Source organism: Apium graveolens, chromosome 2 (assembly GCF_009905375.1).
Source record: "Apium graveolens cultivar Ventura chromosome 2, ASM990537v1, whole genome shotgun sequence".
Lineage (NCBI taxonomy): Eukaryota > Viridiplantae > Streptophyta > Magnoliopsida > Apiales > Apiaceae > Apium > Apium graveolens.
The window spans coordinates 2,217,096-2,237,675 of NC_133648.1; the positions used below are offsets into that span (position 1 = coordinate 2,217,096).

The following is a 20,580-nucleotide window of genomic DNA, read 5'->3' on the forward strand; positions in this document are numbered from 1 at the left end:
GGGAATGTGAGGACCATTCTCAATGCAGTTTACATAACCTTCATCTTGGGAGAGTAGATGAAGGTGCATTTTCACCTTCCAGTGGTGAAAACTGTCTTTGTCAAGAACTGGGATCTTTACTCCAATATCCTTCTTACTCATCTTTGTTAGATTCCAAGATCTTTAAACTCTTTGTGTGTCAAGAGCTTGCTCTGATACCAATTGTTATTCCTAGAGGACTAACAATGAGATTTACAGAAGGGGGGGGTTGAATGTAAATCTCAAAACTTTTTCAAGTTTTGAGAAGTTTATTAAAGCAGTGTGTTCTAGATGAACAAGTGTATGAATTGCTTTGAGCTAATGCAGACAGATATATATTCAAACACAAAATGTAAAGAACACAACACACTTTAAAAACTTTTCTGGTGGATTTATTGTTCCACCAGAGATGGTATATTAGAAAATCTGTGTTCAACAATGTTGATCACAGCTGCATCCTAGTACAAACTAGATGAATTTTCTCTCAAGATATTTCTTAACAGCTCTGGAAAATCTCTCTCTAATTACTAGCTTCTTCTTGGTTTATATATATTACCAAGTGTACAAGTGAAAAACAATATAAAATTACAATAGTAAAATAAGTTCTTCACTTGCTTCTTTTCCTGTTCACTCAAGTACTTTGTTGACTATTGCAACTTTGTACTAAAGAAGAACGGCCGCTTTTTCTGTTGATCCTGAAATTCGGCTACCACATCTCAGGTTTTCTCTGTCAACCCACGTGCCTCTGTTTGTAGGTACAACTACCACTTATCAACGGCTAATTAGCAGAACATCCGTTGAAGCTTTCATCCGTTGATGACTTCATCCGTTGAAGGATGTTATCCGTTGAAGCTTTCATCCGTTGATGCTCTCATCCGTTGAAGGATGTTATCCGTTGAAGCTTTAGAGACATCCGTTGAAGCTTAGCTTCTCATCCGTTGAAGGTCTTTAAGTCATCCGTTGATACCACTTCATTTATACAAAATTACAAGGCATGAAATATTTACAATTGGCCTTCCTATCTGCATATCATCTAGTAGTCAACATGACTCATAGTTTCTCTCAACTTCTAAGAATTACAATTTTAAATACAGAGACTGAAATATGCTACAATACTAGACTTATTTCTAAGTAAAGCTACACCATCAACGGATAGCCAAAGTGGTCTTATCCGTTGAGGCTACAGACACTAAATTTCTACTTAAGTGTTTTGTTAAACATATCATCAAACTAATGCACATATATTCCTAACAACTGTACCATCGGAGAGCCGTGCCTTGAAGGCAAGTGGAGAAGAACTGACACCTAGCGATCTCCGAGTGGCCGAAGAAAGCCATGCGGCCGTCAAATGTATTTAGAAATGCTAACGGGTCCGAGGATCCGTCGAAATGATCGAGAGCAGGCGTTTTCAACGTCCTGTCGATGCGCGCCTTCTCAAGCACTAACGATAGGGGGCTCTCAGAAACGGTTTCAAACCCTGCCTGATTTCTCATCAAGGTACGCATCTGGGCGATTTCTTCCTGCATTTTAGCGAACTCCTCGTGAGATATAGATTCTGTGGATTCTGTCTGATGTGAGACATCGGCAGATGACACTGTCTTCTGTCGACGTTCGCGAGGTTGCGAATATGTTGACTCCGCCGAGGGCTCATATTCGTACTCCGCATCATCCTCATCATAAAATTCATCATCTTGTCCTTCATTTTGAATTGTAGTTTGTTGGAGCTCTCGACGGAGACGGTGAATCTCACGTTTTCGCTCAAGTTTAGCCTGCAATCTCTGAGCTTCGCGTTCTAGAAACTCGAGTTCTTCATCTGAATCAAGGGAATCTTTCGGATTTCCTTGGTTTTGGGCTTTTAGCCTTTCTTTCTTTTCCAAATGTAGCCGAACGTCGCTCGAGAGAACTTTTTTTTCTTTAGATGTTTGAACTCTAAAACGCTGGTCTGACACAGCTTTTCTTTTTCTGTCCCTTTGGAGAGAGTCCTTCAATCCTAGAAATTGATCTTCTGGAGGAGCCTCAGGTGGAGGGAACAGACACTTCGGTTTCAATGCCGGCTGTTTTGGAAGCTCGCGATCGTCGTGGGTCGAGGGGTCGGCGGCAACTTCTGCCGTCAACTTCTTTACCTGAGTTGGTCCGGCGGTTCCCGGATCAAGCTCTTCTACAATCATCTTCTGGTTGGATCTTGTTAAAGCAAAGCTCCTTCTAGCGCCAAATGATGTACCAATAATATTATTAGTCTATATTTTTAGGAGATGGTCTTCTTTGCTTAATTAGCCAACCCCCTCAAATGGGATTGTTGTCCTTTATTTATACTAAGTCCCAAATAGGCTCAATCCTTACAATCTGGGCCTTCTTGGGCTTTACATAATGTATTGTGATTATTCTAACTATAATTCCTTTGGGCCGTCTTGTTCTGGTCCAACACTTTACATAACGCAACTCTAGCCTCATAAATTCCTCCCCAGATGAAACTATCATCATGATGTCTTTGAACTTGTAAGACATGATTGAAGAGTAGTATCGAGCTTTAAAAATTCTTGCCACTAAGAAACCTAGATTATATACAATGTGCCAGATGTGCTTTCATGATAAAACAAGATTAAACCCATACATACAACCTGCTGAACCCCAGCCTTCCATTATTTCTAGATCTGCACATTTTTTCCCACGAAAGCCAACGAAATCCTTTACTGTTGTATAATTAAAAAGTATTTATATTTATGCAATTAATGTAGTCCGATTAACTATCAATTTAACGATCGTGAAATTCTAAGTCCAGCTATCTATATACCGAATCTTACATTACACCCAAATTCGACTCATTGACAAATTAAATTAAAACCGAACATATACTATTTTCAAATTGGATACTTTAACTGTTTATTAAATTATCGACTTAGGCCCCATTTGTTTATAGGTGAATGAGTCTAACTGAACTGTTCTAGTCATTTTTCCTTGTTCAGATTGTTTGTTTTAAACATTCATTCTGCTGGACGATTCGCATTCTTCTGGACAACTTCTGGACTGTTCATTCTAAAAATTTATGCCGAACCATTCCTCAGTTTCACCTCAACTCGCCACCTTATTTGGCACCTCCACTTCTACCATATTTGGGAGGATATCAATTTTATTATAGACTTTATTATAATTTTTTTAACTTTGTTTATTTAATATATTGTATTCTATAATTTACATAACTTAGATGAGGATGTAGTTAATAATATAATTTTATTAAAAAATATTAATATTAATTTTACAAAGTTCTATAAGAATTACCTAAATTTAATTTAAGATAATTTTAAAAATAAAATAAGTATATACAATACTATAACATAATAATACTATTATGAAGTAGAAAAATTTAATATCATTAAATTTAAAAAGTATTAATTTTATCATTCAGAATTTTTTTATATTAATTTAACAAAAAATATTACTAGTTCAGCATTCAGATTAATCACTCGTTCACAATTGTAATCGTTCAGAAATTAACATTCGGATTTAACAAATGAGTCCTTACTTACCACACTTCCTTACTTGTATTCCCGTTAACCTATCCTTTTTATTTAATTTATTATTTTATCAATCTTTCTAAAAAAACCCGGGTTTTTTAAATATTAAAAACTTACTTATCCAAATTAGAAATATATTCTTTAATAAATTATTTTAATTATTTTTTTACTTTATTTTTACTTGAAAAATAGTTTCCTCAATTTTAGGCAACCCACCTACCATTAGTCAACATCACAACACAAGGACTAGAAAAGAAAATAAAAAATGGTAGTAGCCTTGTTTTCAAGACTATTCTTTACAACCCCTAAAGCTAAAACCCTATTTTCCAACATTTCAACCCCTTTTGCTCTCGCGAGGATTCGATCCATGGCGGCCTCTGCTTCTTCTCCGTTCCAGAAAGTTCAGATTCACCGCGACGACACTGTCAGTTTCGCTTCACACCCTCTATTTATATCATTTTTATAATCGAGTATCTGTTCTAACAAATCTCGGGGTAAGCGAGAATCGAATCAAGAATCTGAGACCATAATACATAAACCCTCTATTTACTGTTTAAACCCTGTTTAAATTAGTATATATCATTTTAATTTATAATTTCTTGGAAAATAAATTAATTTTTGTTTTTTTGTTGGGCTTATGATTAAATGAAATAAATGGGTATTTATGTAAATTGATGAAAAGGGTGTGTATGTTTGTGAAACAGACATTCGATGCTTATGTTGTTGGTAAAGAAAATGCACCTGGGATTGTTGTGCTTCAAGAATGGTGGGGGGTTGATTTTGAGATTAAGAATCATGCTCTTGCTATTTCTCAGTTTGGTTCCGGTTATCGCGCGCTTATTCCCGAGTATGTTGTTGTGATTTTGTGTTTGTTTGGATGGGTTTTGGTGTTTGTTTGTGATTGGTTTTGATTTTTGTGTGTTTTGGGATTTTTAGTTTGTATAGAGGAAAGGTTGGTTTGGATGTTGCGGAAGCGCAGCATTTGATGGATGGGCTTGATTGGCAAGGTGCGGTCAAGGATATTGGAGCTTCGGTTCAGTGGCTCAAGGCAAATGGTTCGCAGAAGGTGTGTTACTTGTTGATTTGCTTTAAGAATTATGTGATAGTATTAATTCAAAAATAAATAAATTATGCGATAGGATTATAGGCATGTATTCGACAGAGTTTTCATATGCATTCTTATGTATTAAGTTTGGATGGTTGTTCGATTTGTTTTTGATAGTTGAACACACTCACACACCTACCTTGATTTTGACAAGGTGTGAATGCTCGAAACCCCGTAGTGGAAGATGTATGTTGACCGAGAGATCATTAGTACAGTTGTTAGATTTTGTCATTACTTTTTGATAGTATATGAATAGGTGGTATTAGTGGTGTAAGGGGCGCATGAGTATACATGTCTGAAGTGGTTTTGGTGGAGCAGAGGTTGTAGGGCTCCCGTCCAGGATAGCTTACGGTGCTTTAGGTGGTTGTTGAGGAGGAGGAGGAGGTGCTGGTGGTGGAAGATGCCAAGCTCGTGCTGGTGTTGAAAGCTGATGTGGTAATCCTTGTGGTGCAGCATAGTAGTTTCCCAAGCAATTCCATAACCAATTTTGGGAAGGTGGCAACAGTTCCTTTAATTTAGTGGGCTAGGTCACCTGATGCCTTGACACTTTTTTTCTTAGGATTTTGAATGTTATGAATTGTTGATTATTTAATAATATTTCTTTATGTCTCTACTGATTCTGTGCAGTGATAGGTTTTTGAACCTTGTCCTACATTAAGTGAGCCGTAATTTGTGTTACTTTCTAATTTACTTTATTTTCCTTTTACACAGTTTACTAGCTTAACTTATTCGTAAATGTTCGTCCTAACTGGGACAAAGAAAATCTGCAACTTGTGTGGAGAGTGGAGACCCGTTCGAGAATTGGGAATTCTTCTATTATAGAACTCATTATGAAATTTGTGGTCGAGTTTTCTTTACAAGGAGATGATGCGGATAAAGAAATTAATACCTTGATTTTTATCTGTTACTAGTCTCTAATGCTATTGAAGTGTTAATTAAAATTGCTATTGATTATTTTGGTTATATAAGTAGATGAGCAAGAATGGTCTAGATTATAGTAGTAGAGTAATAGGGGTCTTTTGCGACTACAGACCACTACACTTTGAAAATTATTAAAGGTAAATGTATCTACAGTTAATTGTCAATAATCTCCTAAACTTAATGTCCTCTAACTATGTCATTTGGCAGAAATTAACATATTTAACCAGAAAACCCGAACATATTCACTATGCCGATCTTTTTATGTCCTCGTATTCAGCATCATCTTTGAGGGTGTGGTTTTTAGTTATTACATGTGTACCTGTACTGCTGTACAACCACCAGACCTCGTTATAAGTGAATGAAGTTAACCATTTCCACATAAATCTTTTTGCTTCATCTACTCTTACTGCTGGTTTGCTCAATTGCTCTCATTTTTATAACTGTTTCAGATGTACTCAAACCTTTATCATTTTTTAGGAATTGTATTAGTATCTTGTTGAAATTTATTAACTGTCAGTAGATTTTGTCTGAATTTTTCGATTGATGGATAATCGACTTCACTGATGTGTTGGGTGCTTGTTCATCCATAAACAACAAAGTTAAAGAGAATGAGCTGAAATTTAGTAATAATAGGATAAATTTCAGTTACTTGGAAACTCAAGTTACCCCCTCTCTTTTATTTTGACGATTATTCGAGTGAACTAGGGTATGAGATTAAAAAACGTAGTTCAAGTATTTTGAGTAAATTAATTGTAGGAATTTCTCTATAAAAACATTGTCCCCTACTATGTGAGTCATTGATAATGGGATATATTTATGAAAATGTTTTAAATGGTTTTAAAAAGCATGAGCTTCGTAATTGTTACTTGTGTATAGTTGATTTATTACTGGGACGAGCTTTTAAAATAAGGTCCAAAATACCATATCAAACGGAAAGTGACATCATGCATATAATGCATATGTTGTGTTTATTGTAACATGAAATATGGATGAGGTAGGAAAAGGTATAAAGGTAAGAAAATATATGAAGTGCATGATAGAAAGTATGTGCCAAAACCTATGTATATAGCTAAAATGTGAATCTATATCTAAACATCAACTTTCTATTAACATTTGTTTGTTAAAAACTGAAAGTCTATTTAATAGAACGCAGTACACTTATTAGTTAATATAATGTGCTAACTATCTATTTAGATATGTATAACATTAACATTTGATGTTTCATTTTTAATTAAAATCCTATCGATTCCTCTATTGGAACTAGAAATTATTATTTATTACTTTATAGTTGATTATATAATTTTTTTATTAGAATCTTATTCAAATTGGTGATATCCCCTTAACTATTTATTGCATTTTGTAATTTACCTTAGAATCCTAGGCCATGACTTATTAGTTATTAGCGTAAAGGAAGGCTAGAATCCACTAGGTCGCCTACTCCCAATAAAATCAGGGCTGAGCTCCTATTCATATTTGGTTGCAATTCTGCCAGGCGACGCCTTGGCAGCTATGATAGTTGGCACTGTGACATGCGTGTATCACCTATAGTGAAGAAATAGGTTTAGAAGCCTAATCATAGATGTTAAATCACGTACAGTATTGAAACTTTACATGTTTACCCTTTTATCTATATATATTCTGCAAAAATATGTTGCATTTACAGTTTGACATGAATGGCTGGCAATTGTAGAATGCACCTTTCATTATTATGAAAGAATATGTTCTAAATGCAACCAATTTTTTTCTGAATTATTTTTGGACAGGTTGGCGTAACAGGATTCTGTATGGGTGGCGCTCTCGCCATTGCAAGTTCTGTTTTGTCACCTGGGGTTGATGCTGCCGTGGCCTTCTACGGAGTTCCTCCACCAGAACTTGCTGATCCTGCCCAAGCCAAGGCTCCTGTGCAAGCTCACTTTGGGGAGCTTGATAATTTTGTTGGGTTTGCAGATGTCAAGGTAATAGTAATGAAGTTGACAGTTGTTATATAAAAATCAATGATTCATATATGATTCCATAAAACCAATAGACATAGGCATACGATATAATAAACATTAAACTGTTCTTGTGAAATTTGATTAGGGGAAATAGATCAGTTTAATTTTTTATTCAAACCAAAATTATAAAAAATATATTATGTGCATACATCTATAGAACATTAGAAGAAGTTGAGACAACTAGATTGTATTTGAGGGAGTACAAAGCTGGCAACAATGTTATCAAGTCATAGCGTATTTTATTGAATATTGGTGATTCATTGATGCACTTGTATAGTAGAAACATTCACTATTCAGTTGGTGATTTGTACATCTTTGAACCTTAAAAAAAGAATGAATTTATGTGTTTTCTTATTTTCTTTTCGCCAGACCGGCAAAGCTTTGGAGGAAAAGTTGAAGGCAGCAGGAGTGCCACATGAGATACACTTGTATCCTGGTGTTGCACATGCTTTCATGAATAGGTCTCCTGATGGTGTGAAGAGGAGAAAGGATATGGGAATGACTGATGATAATGAAGCGGCTTGTGAGCTGGCCTGGTCTCGCTTCCAATCATGGATGTCTCGTTACCTATCTTCCTAAATATTGTCTTCTGTGAGTGGATACTGGATTCCCTTTATCTGTATTCCCAGTGAAGTTTTCTCTAGCTGTGTGCATGTGTTATTGTGTCATAATAATCTGGTATGTTGCATTTGGATTTTGAGAGTTGGATCTAATGCCGATAAGTTGTAAAATGATCATAAAACTCTAAAATCCACATAAACATGTTGGTGTTTCGCTTGTATATCTCGGTGTTTTGGCCTAATTGTTCAATAAGAATACTCTCTTCATCAAAATTACAGTAATCTGACTCGTTTCAAGATTTTTCACATCTGATACAGGATTCTTGTGCACTCTCATGACTTTCTTAATTTCTTTATTAAACGGTACGAAGAGATAATCTTCATAGGTGTGAAAGGTAGACCAAGTATTCTATTGATAGTACCGGGACACGCCGGTTTCAGTGGGATACCTATAGTTTTTCGTATAAAGACATACAGTCTAGGCTGTCACAAGTGTGATTACGCAGCTGATTTGGACTCGTGGACCGGCGTAAATGACCTCCGATCTATGATAACCCAAGTCTACGTTTACGGTCACTTTCAGGTAACCCAAGTCTACATTTCCGGTCAATTTCAACAACTATGGCTATAGGAGTGGTTCAAGTTGTGAAAAAAGCACTTCTTGTTAGAAAGTTTCACATAGCCAAATGAGTTTCTGTTCCTGCAAAGCAACCGATTGCGATGGTGCTATGCAGAGCAGGAAAAAGGGAGATTTTTCGAGTATATGAACTAATAATCGTAAAATTAATAGTAAAGTTTCCGAGTCCCGAATAATTTTAATAATGTAATATTTTTTTCTAAACATTTAAAGATTTAATGTTAGCTAATGCCTAATAGCTGACTAAATTAAAAAAATTAGTTATATAAGTAACAAATTGATTTTTTGAAATACGAGCTATCCTATGAAACTCAACGACGTTAAATTCAAACGTATGTATTGTAAGTTGGTTACAAATTTTCGAAATTAGAATAATTCGGGTGAGGTATCAATTAATGATTTGTCGGGTGATTTTTGACAAAAGGAAATGCTATTTGTAGAGCTGTTTTTTTATTTTCAGAGCAAGAATATGACAAAATTGCCCCTGAATCACATAAAAAGCCTTAAGAAAAAAAATCAATGCAAGGGTAATTCGGTCTTTTTACATTTTTTTAGTTCCGGAAACAAAAAACAAGCTCCGGAAATAACATTTTTCTTTGACAAATCAGGTAATTTACAATAATTTAACGAATCGGTCAAAAATATGATAAAAAGACAAAATTGCCCCTGAATCACATAAAAAGCCTTAAGAAAAAAAATCAATGCAATGATAATTCAGTCTTTTTACATTTTTTTAGTTCCGGAAACAAAAAATAAGCTCTGAAAATAACATTTTTCTTTCACAAATCAGTTAATTTACGATAATTTAACGAATCGGTCAAAATATATTTTTAATCAACTTATCAGCTATTTTTAAGAAAACGACGTATCTCTACGGATTATAAGGACAAATCTTTCCCCTTATTTTATTATGCATTTTCCTTTATCTCACCATATTAAATTGTCACAGCTGTGATTGATCAATTGGTCCTTAACATGACTTTGAATCTTCTAAGAAGTTAGTTTCGACTTTGACAAATGGGAGATCTTTGGCTAAATAATCCCTGTATTATTTATGATAGCATCAGCATTTCCTTGAAATAATTGAATATTAGATCAGACAACGGATCCAATAGGAAAATAATTAAGAGTGTTGACAACAATGCATGTACTAGAGGTAGAGGTGTTCAAAAAATCCGAAACCCGAAATCCGATCCGATCCGATCTGGAAAAAGTCCGAAATGCCTGATCCGAAAAAAGCCCGACCCGGTTCGGCCCGGCCCGCGGGTCTTATATGGGCCTCCTTTTTTGTCGAAAATCCGGTCCGGCCCGAAACCCGAAAAGCACGGATAAAAGCCCGGCCCGATGGATTTTTTGTACATCTCTAGTATGGACATCACCAATATAGTAAGAAATTGAAACACATGGATTAATATTTAATTTTCCACATTTACCATTATTTTCTCGGGATCTCCTTCTAAAAATGAGCCTTTCTAGCTTGGGCGCATATGAATATGTTCTAACAATTATATTTTGGTGAGTTATCTAATTTTTATTGGTGGGGATTTTTCGTATAATGAATTCATCGTAATAATTTAGAAGAAAATCAAGGTCGCATAAATTTATTATTTGACACCTATAAAACCATCTTGTTATTCATGATTATGCCTCCTGAGGCAGAACCTGTTACTTAATGCGATTTACCTTGATTCACGTTATTTGCAGGTTATTGCGTGAGCCCGTAGAATTTACCCAGTACGCACCAAAGGGTAGCGGCTGCGAGTTATCTACGATAAAAAAAACTGTATACAGTGATGCTTTTACATTTACATAGTTTAGATATGAAATTACAACTACAATGGTGTTAATTGACTGATGAAACGATCTAATAACGATTAATCAGGTAATCTGTAATTAATAAAAATGCTTATGAAAAAATTGATCGGACATATTGAAATATTAAAGTAATTAGTTAGGTTCGTAAGTCGCAACCTTAATTACTATCTATTGATTAATCGAAAAATTAATCAATTAAATGAAAAATTTCAGATCAACCCACGCCCATATTTCTCTTGAGTCATATCATCACTTGTATTTCCGTCATAACTTGGGGCGTGTTTGGGAAATCTATTAAGTGGGCTTATTAACTTATAAGTCTGCAATAACTTATCGATGAGTGTTTGTCTATCCAACTTATAAGTTAAATTTACAAGTTATAAGCTGATAAGTTGAATGTTAGCAATGACGTACTTTTTCTCAACTTATTTTAATTTTTTGTTTTGTTTATTAACTTTAGTTTTTAAAAATATTTTTTTAAATGTTAACCTAACTTAAAATTCAAGAATTAAGATAATTATATTTAAAAATTATTTATTTTAGTTTATTTAAATAAAAAAAATATGACTTATAAGTTAAGTTAGCCAAACACTTGTATAACTTATAAGTATTTATCAACTTATCACTTATCAGTCACTTATTCGATTTAAGTAATAAGTTACTTATTTTAAAATTTCCCAAACGGGCACTTATTTACTTGTCACCAGAAATTTATTAACATTTATAGAATTGTAAGAGTGCTCATGTTTGATGGTGGAGCGGCAATGCGTACGCTTTGTGTACTTTCGTGTCATCGTTTTGTGTACTTTCATGTTATGTAATCTCGTATTTTGTGTCATGACTGCTTAATCCAAACTCGAACTGTTAATGATTCGTTTCGTTTTGTATTCATGCACTTTCATTTCGTGTACGTTTCGTGTTGTATTTAATGTAATTTAAAATTAATAAAAAAATAAAAATAAAAAATATATATTTAAATATTAAATTTTTACTTGTCAAGTTTTCAGTCAATAAGTCATAATTACTCAAGTGCAGTCAAGTCTTATAAAATTTAAATTTGAATATATTTTGTATCTATTTTCTGTAAATTTTATATGTAAAACATTATTTATGATATATTATACATATAATTTTGATAAATTTATTTAAATATTTATTTATTTTGTGTAGTTTCGTTTCGTTTTCATGTCGTGTAGCCAAGTGTAAACCCAAAACCGATACTAACTTTATCCGCGTAATTTCGGATTTGAACACAATTTTATTTTTATTTCTAAAATTCACCGATAAATGTGAGCGAGATTCAAAAAATGGTTGACGGAGAAGGAGAGTGTGATCAAAGTCGAGGGAGTGTCAGGAGGAGTTCTCGGACTTTTTGAGGTGGTGAATCTTTTTGGGAACCAGTCAAATCTCCAATCCTTTGACTCCATTCATTTATTTGTGGGACCCACCCCCTCCTTTGTCAACCCCACACTCCAACTTGTTCCTCATTTTTGTATGCAATATATTTATTGTTATTTATAATAGCTAGAAAAGATTTGTGATAAGGAAAATGCTAGACGCCCCAAATATTGTTATAAAAATTGTTCCCAAATACTTTATAAATGGTAACTTTCCTAGTAATAATATGGGACTCTGCGTGCAATAATATGAAAAAATGACAAAAATAGCCGATTTTTGAAAAAATTTAACAAAAATAGCTGTTCTGAAAAAAGTGGTCAATTTTGGCCGATTGAATACTCCACTGTCAGTTGGGTATCTCAATTTGTATAGGATACTCCACTGGTAGTTGGGTATTTCATATATGGGATACTCCACTGCCAGTTGGGTATCTTGTATAAAGTGGATACTCCACTGACAGTTGGGTATCCCTTCGGCTAAAGTTGGCCAACTTTTCAGAAACTGGTTATTTTTGTCAATTTTGTGTAAAAATAGGCTAAATTTGTCCTTCACCCTACCCACGAATTATATTTAAACACGTGTCATGCCACGTCACTTTGTAACTATTTTGGTACGAGTTTTGGGTTACGTAGCATTACTCTTGTGATAAATGACTTCTACAACAAGTTTACTTTCATAAATTTAAAATAAATGATCTGAATAATATACTAATTATTATTTCTTTGGTTAATTGATATTCTTAAAAGTTAAAAATGTCCTCACTTCCCTCCACAATCACACAAATATTGAAAACTGATCGGATACAGGAGTTACGTCAATGTGTCCAGTATATTTTATTTTATTTCCATTATTTGCGAATTTTTTGTTGATCGATGATTTGTGAATGATCGTAATACTCCTTCTGTCCCGTAAGGATATGGAGAATGTGGAGTTTAGCACGTATTTTAATGCTTCTGTAAGATAGAATTACATAAATTACTTTTAAAACATATTCTTTTAAATAAAAATTTAATTTTTCAGTTTAATATAAGAATAGAAAAATTAAAAAATAAATAATGAAAATATATTTTATATTTATTTTAAATACGTATCGAGTGTTAAAAAAATACGTAAATAATTGAATGTGACGGAGTAAGTTAATTTGAGGAAGGGAGTCATGCAACTTAATTATCCATAGACCAAGTAGTGTAAACCAGACCACTACAAGTAGGAAATAAAGGAAGACTTAGAAAGCAATGATCAGACCAAACTAGTTTACACTTTTCTTCATAAATATGATGCCAAATCCCAGTTATTTCTGTTGAAACAAATCTTAACACTCACCTTGTATTTGGTCTTCTCTTCATCTTAGTCTCCTCTTCCTTTGCCGAGTCCATTGCACTACCGTTTCAAGTTATCATCACACCTTTCTATTTATTTACAACTTCTATGGCCAAGTCTTTTGTTATCAACTCTTTTCCTCCTCAACAAGACCATCAGTATTTTCACCAGCATTGGATGGCTGAACCTTCAGTAATGGACTCCTCACCGTCTCGCGGTAGTTTCCAGTTTCAGCTCAGTACCTTGCATGATCATCATGAGCAGTGTAGGCCTCATGAGATGGACTTTTTTGCACGTAAACGCGATGATCATGATCATGATTATGATTATGATCAGTCCAAGGTTACGGATAAGGCTAATGATGGTGATGATCGTAGAGCGGAATTCAATGTCAATGTAATTTATTTATCTGCAATTATTTGCTAGTGTTGTCATATAGGTAGAAAGAGTCGATTTTGTAACGATTTTACGATTTTTTTTTGTACAGACTGGTCTGCATCTTCTTACTGCAAACAATTGCAGTGATCATTCGGTTGTGGATGATGGAGTATCTCCGGAGTCTGAAGATAAAAGAGCGAAAAATGAGGTAATTTTTGAGTAAACAATGTAGAGACCAGTTTACATATTTCTGAGATTTATATGAGAATGATTTATAAGAATAGGGTTTTGATGTTGTAGCTAGTGGCACTTCAAGCAGATCTGGAACGTACCAACATCGAAAATCATCGATTGAAAGACTTGCTGAATCAAGCAACTAATAATTACAACACTCTGCAAATGCATCTAGTCACAGTTATGCAACAGCAGAGTCAGAGAGCAGCTGATCAAGAACTAGAAAAATTTAGTGATCAACATGCAAGGAAAAACAGCGGTGCTAGTGAGGTACCGAGAAAGTTTATCAGTCTGGGACTTGGACAGATTGGTGCTGAGACAGATGCTGAACCTTCCTTGTCTTTGCCTGAGGGAGGCGATCCTGTAAGGTCTCCTGTCAGTAACATGGATCATTTGTCTAAGGAAGACGATGTAGATCTGGGATCACAGAACGCGTGGATGGGTAGTAACAAAGTCTCGAGGCTAAATCCTTCCAAGAGTGTTGATCAAGCCACTGAGGCCACTATAAGAAAAGCTAGAGTCTCTGTTAGAGCACGATCAGAAGCACCTATGGTACGATTAAGCTATAAACGACTTCAATTTGTTATGTACATCGTCGACTAAGATTTAATTATGATCACATATTTGAGTATATTGAAGATCATAATTTTTTTGATTGGTGTCAGATAACAGATGGATGTCAATGGAGAAAATACGGACAGAAGATAGCTAAGGGAAATCCATGTCCGCGAGCATATTATAGATGTACCATGGCCTCTGGCTGTCCTGTTAGAAAACAGGTACAAAGATGTGCAGATGACAGAAGCATTCTGATAACAACATATGAAGGCAATCACAACCATCCTTTGCCTCCTGCTGCGATGGCAATGGCATCCTCAACGTCATCAGCAGCTCGAATGCTGCTTTCTGGATCAATGCCAAGTGCAGATGGTATCATAAACTCAAATGTACTAGCCAGAAGTTTCCTCCCTTGTTCTAATAACATGGCTACCATTTCCGCCTCAGCTCCATTTCCAACAGTCACTCTAGATTTAACACAATCACCAAACCAAAACCCCTTAGACTGTCAAAGGCTACAGAATCAATTCCAACTACCTTTACAAAATTTCGCCTCACCAACCGCTCTCCTACCTCAGATATTTTCCCAGGCATTACACAATCAATCAAAATTCTCCGGCCTTCAAATGTCACAGGATATACAAGCAGCTGCTGCTTTGCAATTAGGCCACCAGACGGGCTCGTTGGCTGACACTGTCAATGCACTTACTGCTGATCCTAATTTTACTGCAGCCCTGGCCGCGGCCATCTCCTCTGTGATTGGTGGAGGATCAAATCCAAACAATAACGCGAATGTTACACAGAGTGTAACAACTAGCAACAACAACAACAATGGCAACATCAAAGTAACCAACTCAGGGAACTGAGGATTGATGATTGATTATTGCTTTGAATAAGTCTACAGAATTAATATTTATTGCAGCTATTATTCTTTTCAGTTTAGTCAATGCATGTTTCTTTACATCATTATAAGAACTAATTAGAAACTTTGACAAAAATGTTTAGACTTTAGGTTGCTTGTTGAGATGTCATTTTTACATGGGGTATCAATCTGTCTCAAATAAGAGTGTTCATACTTCATACAGGGGAAATTAGCATAAATTGTCTCAGCCTCACAAGTTGCAGACAGCAGCGGATCTTGAAATTGAAAAGACCCTGTCTGAAATTCGAAACTTTAAAATTTTTACTCGTCACAAGAAATTAAGATCAGAATTTTAACGAATTTTTAAGCTTAATTTTAATTCTACAAATTTTTATGGTTAACAAATGACCAGATGACCCTAAATACAAAATCACGAATTTTTCGAGTTCCACTCTGGGTTGGGTTGGATCTTATACTGTTTAACACTCTCCCTCAATAGTATGATACTTTTCGCTACGATTGACAACGACAAATACAACCAATACTAATATCAATACCAACAACAAATATTTAAATTAAATGAATGGGGATGGGAGGACGAACCCGAGCTCTGATACAATGTTAAGTAACCAGTCACACTAAAATCTTAAGGTTGTATGATCTTATATTTTTTAACAAGTTCCTCCTTGGTTCCGTCACTGACCACAATACCTGGTTACTTGTTACTAGGTAGTGTAACTGCATGCAATAAATAAGTATTAACTTCTAGGTTCACTTTACATCGATTTTCAGCTATCCGATCAAAATATCAGATAGCTGAAAATCGATGACACTTGTGGCCTGTGGGATCTTCTGTCAGATATTTCTGATAAAATAGACAATGCCATTAATACTACTTAATTAATCTAATGACGACTTCCAGGAAACTTCCCTAGCTAATTAGCGCTAACTACTAACTAATGCAGACTTAATGCATCACATAAATATGTGTAAATCGAATCCTATGAGTTCAATTCAAAGATCTTCAACAGTAATGAGTAAATATAAATTGGATCTTCAGCAGTAATGAGGCTACTACCAGTACCTGGTGCACAATACAATTCTTACTTGTTTTTGTTTTGAGAAAGCCTAGTCATTAGTGTAGTTGATTGATTACTTAACCAGATACTCGGAGAACTAAACATTTAGGTGTCGAAAGAACTGATTAAAGATATAGATAAAAAGAGCCCCCTTAACAAATTACACATGGCAGTGATCATGAAAAGTAGGGTTTCCTTTAAGCTCTGATAAAAGATACAGGGGAAATTAATTATAAACTCTCTGGGCACTTTTTTTTTGATTTTTTCCTATCGCGGTCCTTCCGTTAAAATGTGAGTAATGCCGTTAGTTGTTCAGTGACGTGGCAAATTTATTAAAAATATAAGTTCCAGAGAATCAAATGCAGCTTTGAAGGTGAACTAAAACGCTCATTTTTCAGTCCTCTGCCCATCTACACCATCAAAATTTAGTTTGGGAAACTTTCAATTTTTTAATAGAATTATGGTTTTGATTCGATTAAATTTTCAGTGATAGTGACGATTTTGATGGGCAGAATATTGAAAAATGAGCGATTTGGTTACTCAAACTTTAAGTTGGGAAACCGAAATCATCGTCAAAATTGCTTTTGATTCTCCGGACCTTCAAGAATGTTATTCGGAATTAACGGCGTCAATCTAATTTTAACGGAAGGATTCCGATGAGAAAAAATAAAAAATTGAATTACTTATAAATTTATATTTATAGTTTAGGGACTTAGATCTCGTTTGGTATTGTTGTTTTAGACGGTTACAACAGTTTTTTGCTGAAAACCTGCCAGAAAGCTGCTTGGTAAATTCTAAAAGGTGATGTCTAGAAAATCACTTGTGGTCTAAAAGCTGCTATTAGCAAAAGTACGTCCCCATGCTTTTGAAAAAAGCTATTTTCAGTTTTGTAAAAAGTAGCTATAAGTTTCACCATCAAACCTTCTGAAAAACATTATTTTTATATATTATATCTCAAAATATGTATAAATTAAAAAAAATTACCAAACAGTCTAATTTTTCTGACAGCACTTTTTCCACCAACATAGCAGTTTTCAACAACACTCTCAAATAGAGCCTTAGAAAAAAAGTGCCTATAGTTCAGGGACATTAGAATTAATTTTTCCAAAGATATATATTATATGGTGATAAAAGATAATGGTACGTGCGAATCAGAAATTCTACATATCATAAAAAGTTGCGAACTAATATGCTGTATCGTACGTTTGTGGTATATGGAACCCCTATAGTATTTACATCAACCCCCGTATAAACTCTGAGCATCACTAGTGGATTGACATTCAGGATTTACAGATATTTTCAGATACCTGTAAAGTCGATAACTTTTGTTCAGCCACGGCTCAATGTATATGGAAAGAGATCAATTACGTGTGAAGCAGAGGTTGGTATGTTTGTATAAGCAACTATCAGTCTTACAGATGTCGATGATGGAGTAATACAAAGCTCCACATTGCAATGAAGAATCAAATGATTGAAGAGAGTTCATTACGTAAAATGAAGAAGATTCCCCAGGCCTAAAATTGTACACGTGAGTTAATCCCTTGCTGATGATTAGCTACCTTACAAGCCACGCATCAGTTTAAGAGAGTCTCTCAAACTCAAAGCATTGCTATGTCCCAAAGGTAAAATCTCCCCGTGTCCGTGTAGAAAGACAATATGTACGAGTCTTTCGACAAGTTTCAAATCCTGAACATTTCGTAAAATAAGCAAAACGGATATTGGTACACCCGTCGGAATAATATAAGATTCTGGAAAGTTTCATTCCGTAACATTTAGAATAACTGGTTACTTGATATTGTATCAGAGTTCAGGCAGACCGAGTATTCAGTCGATCCCTGTCACCCCAACATTTCTCATAATTTATGAGGGACACGAATGACAAATTTATACCCCAAAGACGGGCGTCCGTGATCTATTTTTCGACCCATAAATGGGCTTTCGAGTGAGGTGGAGTGTTTGAATAATATAAGATTCTGAAAATGACCATTCTCTCCGCTTTTCGACCCATAAATGGGCTTTCGAGTGATCCTGAAAATGACCATTCTCTAACAACTTAATATTTTAGAGTAACTGTTTCTTGACAATACCAACCGAATGTTTTTGTTGATAAAAAAGCGTTGTACATAAGGGTTGCTCGACAAATTTTAAATTTTGAACTTTTTGTAAAAAAAGTCAAAGTGAAAACCGCAACATCAACCAATGGTTCAGTTAAAGATCATATATATGTCTTTCGATTAGTTTCGAATTCTGATTTTTTTTAAAAAAACGAGAGAGATACGGCTGCATCTATTTAGTTGATTGTTTAGTGAAATTGTTGCCGTTTGCTTGACACTAAACTACACCCTTGTAACAGTATAAGAAATAGTTTATTTAGATCATTATTAGTTGTTTAAGTGTTTGATTAAAGTTGTTAGTGTGCGTGTGCAAGTAAACAAATGAAATATATAGGAAGTGACATAAATAGTTTCGATTGAGATTAGTGGTTACAACTTACAACTTATTTGGTACACCTCCTAGTTACTTTGCTTCTCTAACAAACCTACTATCCCTACCATTAAACATGGTTTCGTAGTTACTTTACAATTAATTTTTGATAATTTTTTTCTCAAAAATGTGATCTTTAACAAATTTAAAAAAAAAATTATAATGTTTACTTATTATTTTACAAATTTGAAATTTCAGCTACTAATATATTAAAGGGAAACTATCCAAAATACTATGTTTTTAAACTTATTTACAAAAATATTAACATTTTTAACGTTATTTTCAAAAATACATTTTTTTAAATTCCTTTTTTCAAAAATACGATTTGCAATCTCTGTAACCTATTATGCAACATAATTTCCAGTTTTGAAAAAATTGATTTTAAAATTACATTTTTGCGTTTCAAATTTGCAAGATCTGCAACCTTAAAATCAACTTTGAACAAAATAATTGAAAATAAAACTTAAAAAGTGTATTTTTAAAAATAAATATAAAAATGACAGTATTTTTAAAATATTCTAGATAATTTTGAAAAAAAACCCTATATTAAACTATATTAGGTAAGGGTAATTTTATGCTTTAAAGAATATATGCATGTATTTTTAAATTATCTTGTTTGATTTTGATGTATATATTATTGTTAACAAAAATGCAAAAGTACTTGAAGTGTTCCCGAAACAGTTTCTAAATGATGAACCGTCATCGGCAAATAAAATAAGCCCCTTACTCGTAAGAATAAAAAAAGGTCAATATTATTTAAAAAAATTTCAGATTTTTTTTTGGATTATGTATTATTTCTCTATTGTTATTTACCGCCCCCAATAGAAAGGAACATCATATCTTTGTTTGACTTATTGTCCTTCGATGATTGTTCGGAAACCATAATGAAACGCAAAGAAAACAACTCCAATTAGACCAACCCAAAATTACAACACAAGGAAGAAAGAAATAGTTTAACCGCAGATTTGGACCATTTCTACACAAACTTACACTTGCTTTTCCCTTTCGTTTCATTATTGTGTTGGACCTTTTTAATAGTCATGCGTGCGTTTCACTAATCACCTTTATAATTTATCTTATCTTTTCGTATTATACCTTCTTTTGTTTCTACGTCACGAGCCATATGATATCCGTATTATAAAACTATTTGATTATCCGTATCACGGAGTTAGCTAAATTTAACGAAATGTATTAATCCGTAATAAAAAAATAAATTCGGTATTGCCACTGAATATTTTTAGATTATAGTATTATTAGTGGATCGTTACAGTACAGTTATACAAAATGTATTTTACTGAAAACGTTAAACCGTCCACGTATACACATAAAAAATTATAGGGTGAAGGACAAATGAAGCCTATTTTTACACAAAATTAACAAAAATAACCGATTTCTGAAAAGTTGGCCAAATTTAGCTGATAGGATACCCAATTGTCAGTGGAGTATTCATTTTATATGAGATACCCAACTGTCAGTGGAGTATCCCATATATGAGATACCTATCCCATATATGAGATACCCAACTGTCAGTGAAGTATTTTATATAAATTGGGATACCTAACTAATAGTGGAGTATTCAATTGGCTAAAATTGACCACTTTTTTCAGAATAACTATTTTGATCAATTTTTTTCAAAAATAGTCTATTTTTGTCATTTTTTCAAAATTATACTACAATATACATGTATCGTATAAACTTTCGATTG

At 34.1% G+C, this 20,580-nt stretch overlaps 2 protein-coding genes across 2 annotated transcripts; both read left to right on the forward strand.

Moving 5' to 3' along the window:
• The first annotated feature begins 3,785 nt into the window (after positions 1 to 3,785).
• Positions 3,786 to 8,331, forward strand: LOC141706682 (uncharacterized). Its single transcript, XM_074509473.1, has 5 exons — positions 3,786 to 3,954; positions 4,235 to 4,377; positions 4,467 to 4,596; positions 7,320 to 7,511; positions 7,920 to 8,331. Exons 1-5 carry the CDS (start codon positions 3,796 to 3,798, stop codon positions 8,127 to 8,129), a joined length of 834 nt encoding a protein of 277 aa, XP_074365574.1. The 5' UTR covers positions 3,786 to 3,795; the 3' UTR covers positions 8,130 to 8,331.
• Positions 8,332 to 13,165: 4,834 nt separating this feature from the next.
• LOC141706683 (putative WRKY transcription factor 31) lies at positions 13,166 to 15,540 on the forward strand. Its single transcript, XM_074509474.1, has 4 exons — positions 13,166 to 13,676; positions 13,768 to 13,866; positions 13,959 to 14,444; positions 14,558 to 15,540. The coding sequence occupies exons 1-4, from the start codon at positions 13,389 to 13,391 to the stop codon at positions 15,314 to 15,316; spliced, it is 1,632 nt and encodes a 543-aa protein (XP_074365575.1). The 5' UTR covers positions 13,166 to 13,388; the 3' UTR covers positions 15,317 to 15,540.
• Positions 15,541 to 20,580: the final 5,040 nt, after the last annotated feature.

What these genes read in the sequence shown, in the direction of transcription:
- LOC141706682 (XM_074509473.1), top strand. Translation starts at nt 3,796, where the DNA reads ATGGTAGTAGCCTTGTTTTCAAGACTATTCTTTACAACCCCTAAAGCT. An exon ending in TATCGCGCGCTTATTCCCGA is followed by an intron (nt 4,378 to 4,466) that starts GTATGTTGTTGT and finishes TGGGATTTTTAG; the next exon opens with TTTGTATAGAGGAAAGGTTG. An exon ending in AGGCAAATGGTTCGCAGAAG is followed by an intron (nt 4,597 to 7,319) that starts GTGTGTTACTTG and finishes ATTTTTGGACAG; the next exon opens with GTTGGCGTAACAGGATTCTG.
- LOC141706683 (XM_074509474.1), top strand. Translation starts at nt 13,389, where the DNA reads ATGGCCAAGTCTTTTGTTATCAACTCTTTTCCTCCTCAACAAGACCAT. An exon ending in GAGCGGAATTCAATGTCAAT is followed by an intron (nt 13,677 to 13,767) that starts GTAATTTATTTA and finishes TTTTTTGTACAG; the next exon opens with ACTGGTCTGCATCTTCTTAC. An exon ending in ATAAAAGAGCGAAAAATGAG is followed by an intron (nt 13,867 to 13,958) that starts GTAATTTTTGAG and finishes TTGATGTTGTAG; the next exon opens with CTAGTGGCACTTCAAGCAGA.